This window comes from Ixodes scapularis, unplaced genomic scaffold (genome assembly GCF_016920785.2).
Source record: "Ixodes scapularis isolate PalLabHiFi unplaced genomic scaffold, ASM1692078v2 PGA_scaffold5__190_contigs__length_132052651, whole genome shotgun sequence".
Classification (NCBI taxonomy): domain Eukaryota; kingdom Metazoa; phylum Arthropoda; class Arachnida; order Ixodida; family Ixodidae; genus Ixodes; species Ixodes scapularis.
The window spans coordinates 51529001-51543477 of record NW_024609880.1 but is presented as its reverse complement, the minus strand read 5'-3'; the positions used below and the strand labels follow the sequence as shown (position 1 = coordinate 51543477).

General features: G+C 44.8%; 1 protein-coding gene across 1 annotated transcript in view; it reads left to right on the top strand.

The window, feature by feature from the left end:
• LOC120838801 (cytochrome P450 3A24-like) overlaps positions 1 to 3329 on the top strand; it is a 38376-nt gene extending 35047 nt beyond the window's left edge. The window contains exons 13-14 of the mRNA XM_042293977.1: positions 299 to 461; positions 3094 to 3329. Of these exons, the coding sequence (XP_042149911.1) occupies positions 299 to 461; positions 3094 to 3168 (238 nt within the window). The 3' untranslated portion in view covers positions 3169 to 3329. The remainder of the gene's footprint in view (positions 1 to 298; positions 462 to 3093) is intronic.
• Positions 3330 to 14477: the final 11148 nt, after the last annotated feature.

Below are 14477 nucleotides of genomic sequence, written 5' to 3'. Positions count from 1 at the left end.
TTACACACCGAGCATGCTAGAAACAAGCCATTATCAGCGAGTGACTTATTACAATACAAGAGCAAATCGGATTCAGTCACTACAAAAGCAGAAAGCAGACCAATAGCAAAAGCAACAATGGCTATTACAAAAGCGGGAATAGAAAGCGGGAATAGCCAGCAGTATGAACTATGCCAACCTGGAAATTTCGAAGGCAGAAGTTAGTACCAGGACGCTGTCTCCGCTTCCCTCGCCGCTGAGCAATTGCTCAAATGGAATGGCACACGGTGCGCGTCTCGTTTTGGTTCTCCCTTCGCAGGTTCAGCAATGAAAACATGGGATCCATTCGGCCGTACACGTACTTGCCTTTTGGCGCCGGTCCGAGGAACTGCGTGGGGATGAGGTTCGCCATCCAGATGGTCAAGCTGTGCCTCGCGCACGCCGTGCACAACGTCCGGTTTGTGCGCACGGCCAAGACCCAGGTGTGTGTTACTATGGCTTCTGGTGAAAGTGCCCATCGAGACAAAATGTCTAATCGGGTTGAAATATCCATCGAGACGATATGCCCAATAGGGTAAAAATGTCCACCGAGTCAAAATGTCCATCGGGTCGAAATTACGACCGAGTAAAAATGTCAATCGGGTCCTTTTGTTTTTGTTTACAAGTTTTGGAAACCCGACAAACTATGCACTCTAAAAAACGTCCGTGCGTCTTCTTTCTCACACAACACTCGGAGAGCCAATCACCGCAACTTACAGAGGCAGCTCAGCGAGTGACAATGCAGAAACATATGTTTAGATCAAAAAACGCAGTCCGAGTTGTGATATTAAGCAATCCAAGACGTCACGCTTGCATTGATTAATGTAACAACTCAGACTGCGTTTTTCGGCCTAAACATATGCTTCGGCATCGTCATTCGCTGGGCTGCCTCCGTAAGTTGCGGTGATTGGCTCTCCGAGTGTTATGCTAAAAAGTAGACGCACGGGCCTTTTTTTTTTTTTTTTTTTTTTTTTTTTTAGAGTGTAATTTTAAACAGGGTTCAACTCGAAACCCAGAAAACAAAAGTGACTGAGAGCTGCGAAACCACCAAGTGTGCGAAAAATAAGGGGTCTTTGAAACTGTATCATTCCACATAAACGTTCTATGCCAGCCCTTTCTCGGTGTTTGACCAGTTGACCAAGTCACGAAGTGCCCTATGACGAATTCCCCTATGAGACCAATAGCCCTGCCACGAGTGGCTTTTTTACGAATTGTCTTTTAACAAACGGCCCGCCTCCTTCGGTCCGCAGAGTGCGTTTGTTACAAACGTCGTAATTTGCAGCTCGTTCACTTTCAGCAGTAGTTAGCACGATAATGTTCCAAATTTCAAAATTAGCACAGTGGTGATAAAATAGTTGCCCGTCATTAGGAGCCAGAAAAGTATTTTCGAGTTAGTTCTTTTTTATTAGTATTCACCTATTGGTTGACATTATCTTATCTAAATGACAAAACTTTTACAATAATTCCGTGGCACGTTTAGTTCTATCAAACCACAGGTATGCGACCAATATACAGCTCGTTTGCTACTGTTTTTCTGAGCGCTAACATAATTAAAATTTACTAGAAAGTCAGTTAATGTTGAACACACTGACAAAAGAGACTGTGGTTACTCTAAATGAGAGTTTTTTCGCGAATTCGAAACTTGGTGAATTTCTCCAGCTAATTTTCGAAATTTAGAGTGGTATACGTCATATTCTTTAGGATGAGGTGAATGAATCGCAGGACTAGTTCTTCGTAATTGTATTCAAACTGCTATATTTGTAAAACGAAAGTCAGAGAACGCGCCTTTTTTTTTTTTTTTTTTAATTCGCTCACATCTTTTAGAACTTTTAACACTTTTTCTTTAAACGTTCGGCACCTTGTTCTCAGCACTGTGCAGGTTCTGGGGGAGGTTGAGCGGCCCGTAATATCTTTGTTTTATTTTTTGAAAAGAAAATGCTCTTCTCTCCTAGACATCCGGAACAGCAAAATATGGTTCGTCCCAAAATTAAAAAAAAAAAGTCCCTCAGGTTCGCGCCAGCGGTCAAATTATGACTGTTTGTGCAAGAACACGCGTGTATATAGTTTACATGTGTATACAAGTCGGTATCAACACCAGTGTTAAAATATGAGTGAAGGAGGAGGACCGTCTAAAGCGTGTTTCACATGCAGCGGTTTTGGCCCTAGAGCGGCGCGATTTCTGCCGTCGCGGCGCTCTGGCCAGCACCAGCGGTTGAGCGGCACGAGCGCCGCGACGGCAGAAATCGCGCCGCTTTAGGGCCAAAATCGCTGCATGTGAAACACGCTTAACGAATCAAAACGTCCATCGGGACGAAATGTCCATAGAGTCGAAATGCCCAATATTGGACATTTTGACTCTATGGACATTTTGACCTAAAATTTGTTGGTATTCAGGACAACGAACGCGTTTTCGACTGATGCATTTAGTGTCCTATCCCGCCCATACATTAAATATGGTGCCGAAGTGGCAACAAATGGCGTCGCAGAAACCGGCGTGTCATGGTGTCGGATGTCGCGATCCTGGCGGTTGGAGCTAGAAACTTCCTAGAAAAAAAGTACGAATGGACACGAGTGTCGCTGTCAGCGCGGAGTCACAACACCTGACTGCTGGAGTTTCCGTAGACTCTCAAGCTGGAAAACAACCTGCAGCAGAACAGGCGCCTGCGAAGTACAAGACATTTGCCAAATTTTGTTTTCAAGAACAAAAAAAAAAAAAAACGTTTTTCTTCTTTTTTTTTATGTAGCGTACGTGTAACAAGCGTTACATACATTCCTTTTGTTGTGGTATTCTTCTTGTCTTCCAGTAAGCGATATACAGTTAGCAAGCTTTAGTATTTGACATCTGGTCTTTCTAAACACACCAATCGAGGTATCGACATGAGATCGTAATTTTTATGTTTTAAAAAAACGTTTTGCGCTTTTTGAAGGGAGCGGGTCTCTCTTACTTTCTCATATTTTTGGGCTATTCTAGGGCTTTCATTGACCAGGACACAAATTACCACGCGAAATATTAGTTTACCTAATTAAGGCACTACTTAACCTTCCTCTGGTTTGTTCTGTTTTTCTTGCGTATAGGTACCAATGGTTTTCCAAAGGGGCATCGGCCTGCTCAACGCAGAAGACTGGACAATCGGAATTCGTCAGCGTTGACTCGCAGACGCGACGCAGGCTGTCGCTTACAACTAGATGCCAGTCTCTGGACCGCTCTTCAGCCATCAATCTACTTCTATACTTTTAGAAATGCATGTCCGGTTTCCGATCCGTGTCTGTATCAATAAAAGCCCTCGGAGCATTTAGTTCCACATCATTGACAGGAATGTCTAAATGTTATAGTCCTCGGTTTAGTCACTGGTAGCCTCAGAAACGCTGGGCCGGGCCTATCATAGTCACGCGATTAGTTCTTCGGTGTTCTAATAGGCTGATGCCTTAATCTCATTGGCTCCGGACCGACAAGGAAATGCTAGGACCACGCCACAAACTGCGAAAGCGCGTTCTTGGCGCATCGGAATGCAAGGGCGGGGAGGGGGGGAGGGGGAGGGGCGGGGACGTGGGGGGGCGGGGGGGGGGGGGGGGGGGGAGGGGGCACATTACTGAAAGGTCAACAAAGAGAAGGCTCAAGGAACGCTCGATGACGAGGCAGCGAACTCGTCGACATTGATCGAGGTCGTGGAGAGGGGGGGGGGGGAGGGGGAGAGGGGAAGGGGGAGCAGAAGCACGTATAGCCTCATCAGGGGGTAAACAACTTGCATGCCGTATGGCTTTTTGACTGACAGTTTGGCCACCGGGATTTCCTCTGTCATGTAAATATACGCGTCTATGCTTGACGCGGCGAATGTCCAACAGTAACCCCACGTTTATCGACTCTTTAATTCTGTTGTAAGTACCGGTGAGTTTCAATGGTAGCCTTGACTGCTCAAGACAGACAAGCTTGCATACAGAATTCGGCAGCGTCGGCTTGGTGATGCCGCAGGGAGTGAATGTAAGTTCAAGGTCCTGATTGCCGGGATGCTTTCCATCCTCAAGTCTACGACGCCAATTCTCTACTTCATGACTAAAAAATAAAGCCCGGTATTTTTTTAAGCTACAAAACATTGACCGTCCCCTGGCTTCTTTTTTTTTTTTTTAATGCGGTCGCATTTAACATTTCCAACTTTCTTGGATGTCCAACAACAACTGAACAAAAAACATCGCAATGTTCCTGGAAATATTTTAGGCGACAGATGAACTATTAGTAAGCACCAATTAAACATTTGGACGCGTGTAGCTTTTATTTTACAGCTCTGTAGTTTCTTTTCCTTGAATCCTATAAGTCACATTAAAAATTATCAATTTTTGCTTTTCTTGACAAAATATCGTCCGACGTCTGATACCCAGGCAGTCACTGCCTGGGTTTCAGAACGCAAATCAATTAAAATGTTGATATTTTCTTAAAAAGGTTTTATTCCACTGAGTGTTCCTGGAAGTTGGCAATGAACAGCCAGGAGTTTTTATGTTTCCGGGAGGTTCTATATGTCAATGTCAGTTGCATGGCGCGTTTACAATGGTCGTAAAAAAATCATATTTTGTAATGTCATTATTCATTTTCGCAAACATGCATGTCGCGACGTCTATAAATTTCTGCAAAATGTCTCCGCCAACTACCTCATGCAGAAAATAAGCGAGTATCCCCCCCCCCCCCCCCCTTTTTCCCCTCGGTTTGGGAAAGAAGGAGTGTCGCTTGTTGTTTTTATTGACTTACTAAGACCTTAAGAAACGCCAGGCGTGGCCTATTACCTTCCTACTTCGTAATTGGCCCTTCGACGTTCTTATCGGCCAATGCTGCAACTTGATTGGCTGTGGAGAGATAATTCGATGCTTAGGACTCGCCACGCCCCGCTTCTTTCAAACTGTCAACGACAATAATCACACAGTCAATTTTTTAAATAAAAATATAAATAATGTTTTAACGTTAAATAAAAAAAAGAAAACGTAATGAATCGTTCAACGTTATTTTGTAATTAATTATCTTTTGCCTGACACTTTTTTGATATGAAACAATGAAGCATTGTTTCGGACAAGCAAATTTGCCGTCGAGAAGATATCTGTTATTTTCTTTATAGATTGTGTTCATAAAAAATAAAAAAGCGGCGTGTGTGAAGAAAAAAGAAAAGCACGCTGGTGTACCCTTTTAAGGTGAAAGTGGGAGGCGATATTTTATTTATTAGAATTGTGTTAATAAAGAAGCGGTGTGATCCTGAATAATGAAGAAATAAAGTAAAAATCGCATGCTGGGTGTATCTTTTCAAAGTAAGATTGGCGGACAATGTTTTGTATATAAAAAAAAGAAAAAAAAAGAAGGGGACGCCCGCGATGCTTCACATTTGTCATCGAAGTTCTTCAAAACGCGGGACACTGAAAGCTATCTGATAGACGCGCGATTTTCTGTTTTCCTCAATTATTTCCAAGGGTAACTCACTCGTGAGTCGCGTCGCTAGGCGACGACAGACTCAACCCACGCTCCGTCCACTGTCCTTGACGGGCGACCCAGATAGGAGGGTCCGTGCCGCGTTCGTTCGCTCGACCTCCGAACACTCAAGTGTGTACATCGACAACTCCCGCCGGACAAAAATAGCCCACCACGTTGTATCGCCAGACCGATGGGATCGTTTTTAGGGTAGCTCAGAGCAACTCCCGCACACATTGTGTTAAGCCGTCAGGTTCAATCGTTAGGTATAAAGAGCCTGGATTTAAGGGAGGAAGCAACTACAATCACGGAAAGCGCTTGCAATTTAAAGGCGGACACCTCCTTGCTGGTGCGCATGCGTGGGTTTTCAAGTGGCAAGGAGGATGGCTGGGGTAGAGGGTGAGCAAAGCCTGGAGATGCCTGCCGATGATTGACGCCTTCGGCCCCTTCCTTGCAACTCGTATTGCACACGCTGCCCATGAGCCACGTGACCTCGATTCGAGCAGTTGGAGAAACGCTCTAAAATGTAGGCACACTAGTAGGCCCGGTCATCAAGAAGCGGCGGCCTCGCTCACGGGATTCGCACGACTGGTTGACAGCAACAATCATGGGCCTTCTGGGATTCCTTGGATTGCCGGACTGGATTATTTTATTGGCCACTGCTTTAGTCCTGCTGTATATGTGAGTGTCTTCGCGCGTCTCTATTTGTGCGAATAGAGTTGGCGTTCGACATACACCATTTTTCAAAGTGTTCGCCTTCGGCGTGCTGTCGTATTTTCGTCTGCTGGGCAGAGAACGCATTCTGGTGATAATAGAATGCCTGCGTTTGTTAAGCTGCCAGTGTCAAAGAGAAGGACGTTTCATGGAATGAGACCCCGCCTACCGCAACGAACATTGGCGTTCATTTGAGGTAACCCCTTAGAAAAAAAAATAATAAGGAAGGGAACTGCCAGCTTAGTGAGGTGCACGTATTTCTCGCGAAAGCGCGGCGGTCGTGTCGTTAGGGAGTTTTCGTAGATCGTTTTCCCACCTCCGCTACGCTCTCCGGAACGAAGATGCCACTACTGCGCATGCGCGGCACTAGCCTTCCTGCGGAGTTTCGGATCTCGTAGCAGGTTGCGGAAAACGTTGCGGGACTGCGGAAACGATCCACGAAAACTCCTTAGTGCGTACTCTTCGTTTGTGATCACGTTAAAGCCCCTGAACTTGGCTTGAGGGCAGGCGTCTGGAAAGCGTAATTCGATGAAGCCCATTTTCCTAGCCTCGTCATTTATTTATCTATTTGCTTTACACTCAGGGCCCGAAGGCATTACAGGGGGGATGGGGGGGGGGGGGGGGGGGGGGGGGCAAAGTTGGGTTCACAACAATGTACAGATATTTACACTCAACAGAAAAATGATTGGTTAGAGCATGGATGGATATGGATATGGATATGGTGGCTTAACCCTTTGTATCGGGCGATCACAGTTTTAACAAAACTGAATCTAGCCAGAAAGAAAAAAAAAAAAAAAAAAAAACCTAGACCTAGAAAGTACAGTGTTGGTGATGGATATCAGTTGGTCCGAGAAGGTGGTTCCAGTTGAGGGACGTGCGAGGAAGGAAAGGAGAATGGAATGTAGATGTGATATCGATAGGTACCTCAACTTTGTGCTGATTATCATGACGAGCAGAAATATAAAAGGGACGGTGATAAATTTGTCGCGAAGCACAGAGTTATAAGAACATATTTTCTGAAATAAAGAGAGGCGTGAAAGCTTACGTCGCAGGAAGATCGGCAGAAGTGACAAAGTTGATTTCATAGAAGTGACGCTAGATTTATAATGATAATTAGAAATAATAAAACGAGCGGATCTATTTTTAATGACTCCAACGCGGTGATAAGAGTGGCTTGTCTGGGATCACAGACAAAAGCTGCATATTATGACTTCAATCAAACTAGAGTTTAAAAAAAAGAATAGCTTGAGGGAAACAGGTACTAATGAAAGGTTAGGCCTGAGGTATCCTAACATATAGCTGTGGCGTTCGACTTCCGCCGCCCGCCGCAGGTGATCGACCCTACGACTCGTTCCGTGGGCTCGGGCAGAGTTTGTTACAATGACTTGGCTGACAGGAGCCCGGACAAACAAAACAGTCAATGTCCATGGCCCGGCTTGACCTTCCTATTTCTAAGAGGTTAACGGGAACCGCCAACCCCCCCCCCCCCTCCCCCCCCCCCCCGCCTTAGTTTCGGCAATCGCCGCCGCATGGCGGGCCAAGCGCCCTACAACGGTTAGCATTAGATGTGATTGCTGAACATGTGTTTCCCATGAGAGGTTAGAAGTTATACGTACTCTTAAGTATTTGTAAGAAGATACCGTGTCCAGCTCAGCCTAATTAAGAAAGTAGTGAGTTTCATGTGACTGGGGAGATACAGGCATTCATCTGTAATTTGTTAGTAATAAGAGTCATAGACCATACTTCACACCACTCGTTGATAGCATTAATGTCAGACCGAAGCATGCTGTTATCATGATCATTAAGTATCTCATTCGCTTAGCCTTGAGATACTTAATGGTAAGCGTTATTATTTTTTTCAGAGGGCACAGAAATATAGCGCGACAAGAAAAAAAAAGAACGAGAAAAAATATTAGTCGACTTTGTTTCAGAAGGAAGTAAATACACAAGGAAAGAAGAATTCAAGATTAGCCGAAAGCACACGTCAGAAGGACCATCATGACCCTTGTCGTTTTGAAATGGCCCTGGTGAACATTCTGTTCTTTCGAAAATGCACACCATCTCGTTGCCCTTTTCTCGTGCGCATTATCGACCTTTGGCTATTTCTGGACGTGCTGCTTCTGTTCTCGCATTGTTTATTTTCATATTTTTTTCCTCCAGTCTTTATAGGCTTAATTAATCTTTCCAGTAAAACAGAGGGAGGGAGAGTAAGGGAACGAAAGGGAGAGAGATAAAACAAATATAAAGGTAGTAAAAATAAAAAATAAATATTGCATCAGGTAGTTCTAGGAACAGAAAATGAGATTTGAGGCAAACAAGCGCAGATGTTGGCTTACACTGAAAGCCATAATAGCTGGACAGTATACCCTGATGACAACGATGATGAAGACGATGATGTTGCACTAAAGTGACGAAGCGGGCGAGTTGCTTCATGATATAAAATTTAAAAGCGCTAACAAAGACGAGGACAAAAAAGGGAGGCGAACAAGATGAGCGCTTACTCTCAACTGAACATTTATTGGAAAACAGCTAAAGCAAACAACCTCCGACAAAAATACACTGAGTCGCTCAGTGGCGTCACTCATCACTAGGTGTCAATAAAATCACTCTCTTTTTGGTGCAGAAAAATTGACGGCTTCAGTGCCCTCTTTCTTTATAGCATGCGCTTCAAGCACTTCCCTCGCAGCTTTTTTACGAGCCCTCCCCACGATCGTGGTATCTTGAAAGTTCGGCTGGAACAGACAGTCTCTGCAATGAAGAGGCAAGTGTCCTTTAGGTGTTGAGCGTAAAGCCAGGTCATGTTCGCGCATCCTCTCATTTACGCACCGTCCTGTCTGACCGATGCACACTCTACCGCATGTCAGCGGTATTCTGTACACCACACCCACGTTACAATCTACAAATCTTTTGGCATGATTGACGATGCACAAGCGCACGTCGTTCTTTTTTTTCTGAACACATGGGCATAATTGAGCCAACTTAATTGGCGCCGAAAACACAAGCGACACATCAAATCTTTCTTCCACCTATTTAGAGCGCAGCTCTTAGGGTCCCGTTTGCGGCTTGAGCGGCGTCGCCGTCGGCGTATCCGCGGTCACGTGACCCCCCAAGGTCACATGACCCCCAAGTCACATGACCCCCAAGGTCACGTGACCCACCCCCCGAGGTCACGTGACCTCCAGATCACGTGACTCCGACGTCACGTGACCCCCAAGGTCACGTGACCTCCCCAACGTCACGTGACCGCCTGAGGTCACGTGTCCCCCCGAGGTCACGTGACCACCCACCAAGGCCACGTGACCCCAGTCTTGGGTAAGTTACTTTTAAAAAGTAATTCGTTACAGTTACAGTTACTTTCAGAAAAAAGTAGCGAAGTTACCGTTGCAGTTACCGCAACAAAAACAGTAACTATTTACGGTTACAGTTACTTTTAAAAAGTAATGACGTTACTTTTCAGTTACGTTTTTATAACAGAAAAATAGGGGAAACTAGAAAACGCCCCTCAGTAGGCTTTTTACTTCATATTGTAAGTTAGCAGAAGTTGCTTCTCGAAATTAGTGTTTTAAAATTTCCACGCCAGAGTAGTGGCGCAAATAAAAATACGAAACATGCGCAGTGTCGAGTACTGGCGCTAATCAAAATACGAAACGTGCGCAGTGTTCTCCGCGTGTATTGTTGTTTCACGGTTGATTCACCCGATTAAAAAGCGTTTTCACAGAAAAAAAGAAAAACCACAGAATAGATAGTGCTTCAAGACACTAAGATGTAAGTGTTCAGTCACAAAGTACAAGCGCGTGCGTAACGATAACTAGATTTTTTTCATGATATCTACACGTGGCTATATTCGGGTCGTGACTCGTGAGAAAGAACGTATTCACAAGTTTGTGCAAGGCCAACTTGACACTCGAAATGTCGGAATAGACGATATGAAAAGTGCAAGAAAAATCTAAATTGTACTCGAACAATGATATATTATTCATAAAACACCGGAAAGTAACGACAAAAGTAACGTCGTTACTTTCATCGTTACACCCAAAAAAGTAATAGAACTACAGTTGTAAGTTACATTTAAAAAAAAATTAACTCGTTACAGTTACAAGTTACCAAAAAAGTAACGAAATTACAGTAACGCGTTACTACTCAAGACTGCGTGACCTCTCGAGGGACCCCCAGGTCACGTGACCCCTTCCCCCAGGGTCACGTGACTCCCCCCACGGTCACGGGACCCCTCCCTTCCAGAGTCACGTGACCCCCTCCCCCAGGTCACGTGACATCCCAGGTCACGTGACCCCCCCCCCCCCCCCGAGGTCACGTGACCCCTTCCCCCCAAGGTCAGGTGACCCCCCCCCCCCCGAAGGATATTGAAGAATGAGGGGAGGAGGAGGAGAGGAAGAAGGAGGAGGGGTCTACCCTCCCCTCAATACCCTTCCTTCCTCCCCCCCCCCCCCTCAGTACCCCTCCCTACTCCTCCTGAAGAGCTGCGCTCTAATTCGGCGTTACAGGGAGTTGTAAACGGCTTTGAATTTTTTAAGTTATGTGAAAATTTGTGCAAGTAGGGAATAACCTGAGGTCTCGTTTTTTTTGTTGTTTTTTTTCTTTTTTACCCTCACTTGCCCTTGACCTTTTTCAGCAGCGTCTCGGCAACTCCAAGCAAAAGTGCGGCAGGTTAGTCGACCTAGAGATGCCAGTTATCAACATCGCTTTTGCTTGGAGTTGCCGAGACGCTGCTGAAGAAGATCAAGGGCAAGTTTGAGGGTAAAAAAAGAAAAAACAAAAACAAGACTTCAGGTCGTCCCCTACTTGCACAAATTTTCACATAACTTGAAAAAGGTGGCAGAAAGATTTGATGTGCCGCTTGTGTTTTCGCCATGTAAGTTGGCTCAATTATGCCCATGGATTCAGAAAAAAAAAAGAACGACGTGCGCTTGTGCATCGTCAATCATGCCAAAAGATTTGTAGATTGTAACGTGGGTGTGGTGTACAGAATACCGCTGACATGCGGTAGAGTGTACACCGGTCAGACAGGACGGTGCGTAAATGAGAGGATGCGCGAACATGACCTGGCTTTACGCTCAACACCTGAAGGACACTTGCCTCTTTATTGCAGAGACTGTCAGTGCCAGCCGAACTTTCAAAATACCACGATTGTGGGAAGGTCTCGTGAAAAAGCTGCGAGGGAAGTGTTTAAAGCGCATGCTATCAAGAAAGAGGGCACTGAAGCCGTCAATTTTTCTGCACCAAAAAGAGAGTGATTTTATTGACACCTGGTGATGAGTGAAGCCACTGAGTGATTCAGTGTATTTTTGTCGGAAGTTGTTTGCTTTAGCTGTTTTTAAATAAATGTTTAGTTGAGAGTAAGCGCTCATCCTGTTCGCCTTCCTTTTTTGTCCTCGTCTTTGTTAGCGCTTTTATATTTTATAAGATGATGTTGCAGTTTTCCCCTTTGAGGCGGCCGAGCTCGAAGATACTTTGTTGCAGCGATGACTTCAAGAATGCGCGCTGTCTAATCATAGCAGCTGCACCAACATCCTGCTTATCGCTCGCGTGTCGAAAAAATAATTGCGTCGTGAATTTGTGGCTAACGGTGGTCATCTTCATCCCTCGCGACGGGGGACCCCTTCACATCATGCACAACCAGAGCTGGCCAAATTACTCATATTTTGTAATTAAATTACATTACTAATTACTTTGCTGAAAATTGCTGAAATGTAATTAAATTACATTACGAATTACCACAGCCAGAAAGTAATTAATTACCATTACAAATTACTTTTAAAAGTAATGACATTACTTTCGCATTACTTTTGTATACTTTTACAGGCTGCGCCTATACAGGCGCAGTTTCAAACACTGCTGGCGGCTAAATTCTCGTGTTTTCCCACTGCATTTTGTGTTTCATGGTGCATGTATTTTCCCGAGGACATTGGGAAGCATTGTACTACATTTGAAAAAAAAAAAGCAGTAAACCATTTTTGTTGGGTACGCGCGTGACAGAACGAATGCGACTAGAATGCTAGTAGCTTTTTTTTTTTTTTTTTTTTGCGGGAAGTTTTTTTGGCGCCGCTCGATTAGCCGCGTGTCAAACGACAAAGCGTTTAGCTGTCGAAATTAATTAACAACAGAAGATAGCCGAAAGGCATGCATTTTTCACGCTCACAAATAATATGTTTACCGATAGACAGAGGAACGCACGCGACTGATCCGTTTCCCACCCCAACCCGGACAACTATTTTTGGAGATGACTGAGGACCCCATGCGGATTATCTCTGGGACGGGGGAGAACAATTGTCATTGTTCGCAAAATCGCGTCGAGGACCGTTCCACCAGGGGCCTTAGTTCGACCTAGTTCCCCTCCTTCGTTTCCCGAGAATGTCGAGCAGAAAAGCTCGAATGGCAGAAACTTACCAGCCCTATTTCTCACAGTGGAAGATAACACAGAGAGGGTACGCAGCATGCATCAGAAAAAGTAAGCGGACACTTTTAAGAGCGGCCAGAAAACGTCGAATGCAAAACCGCAAAACATAGGTAGAGAATCGCGCTGACCGGGTTTTCACAGTTCAAGAGAGTGGCAGAAAATGTCTAGGTGATAGCGGGCGCGGGAGTCGCACCAGCCGCATTAGCATCAGCAACATAGCGGCCAAAGAGCGTTTTTTGGAAAGGTGTAGAGGAAAAAAAAAGTAAAATAAAAAGAAAAGCGCTCTTGTGTATTGTGGACACAAAAAATATGCCTGGTGCGAAAAAGTAATTAGGTAATTTAATTACAATTACCGTCGCTGTAGTAATTCATTACATTACTAAATTACCTGCAACAAAAAGTAATGAATTACATTACTAATTACTGGAACAAGTAATTAAATTACTGTAATTTCATTACAGTAATTACATTACTGCCAGCTCTGTGCCCAACATACCACGGCGCCGCGGATGGCTTTCGCAAGTCATAACTGTACCTCGCTTGAACGAATTATGGAGCGCGAGCTTGTTTTGACTGTACGTATATCAATATTATCTTTAATGCGCAGGCCATGGCGCGAGAGGGTACGTGGATGATAGGAGACGGAAAAACCGCGCGGGCGCTTTTTCGTGTGGAAAGCCTCGCACCTGCTCCACGAGTGGTACACCTTTAGTACACCCCTGTACTTTCCACGTGCTGCAGGTATTCTTTAATTGCTGATCTAGTTGTTTTTGATGACGCTGAGCATGTTTCTGATTACTGAACCATTCGTATATTTTCAACTACTCAACGTTAATTAGCACGTTATAGTTAATTATCCATCGTATCGTAACGATTAATTTTCTATATTATGTTCCTCTGGCCGTACAACTCACCGACACAGACAGCATTAGTGTATAGCTAGCACTGTTTATTTTTCTTTCTTTTATTTAAAAAAAAACTGTGTTTCTTTTAAAAGAATTATAAACAGCCAATATTAATAACGGTAGAGTCAAGCATTTTCGCGGCTCTATACCCAATTCTCTGATCATACAAAAATTTAGATGTTAGAAAAATGTCACACGGGCGTTTTACATTCAGTACCAAGCAAACACTGTTCTAATTTATAGCTAGCGCGTAGATCACCCCCAAAAGCCACCATCGTTGCGTCAGTAACATCTCGCGTTTTAATGTATTCTGTGGTGGGGTCTTTTTTATCTGGCACCCCCTCGCATCTGCGCCCAACTTTATAAAGAAGGCACGTGCCGTGTCTACCTATAACCGTTTTCACCTCAAGAAAAACGCAAGTTTTGCGCATTGTTCATACGTGGCGCCAAGTAGTTCTTACGAGATTTGCTTGTCGAATGAAGAAGCGGTGTTCTTGGCGTTTGAAACGTGTACGTCTTGATAAGATAACGCATGCATTTAATCTAAAATGCACCTTTGTGTTGTTCGGTTTGGTTGCAAGCGCCACCAAACGCCCCGCAGCAATAGTCTCTACAGGAGACTGCAGTAGCCTGAGGGGTTGGGGTTGGGTTGTGTGTACGTTTATACAGCCTAGTCGACCGTCGGAGGCAGACTGTATACAGTCTGCCTCCAACGGGCGACGAGTCTCCCAGCTATAGATGAGAAATACAGCAAGTGCAGTGCAACCCCTAGCCTGTGATCTTTAACGTGCATCACGCAGTAGTGATACACGACCGCACGCCGGTACGATGCTCATCCAGATCGAAACGCCCCCAATAGCCTGAAGAGCGCAACCAGCGCGCGAAAAATCTCGGAGGCCATGATTGGACACGAGAACTGCGTGAGCGCTCAACTTCGGTTCATAACAACGAGTGCCTCCGGACATTGGAATAGTGTTTTGTG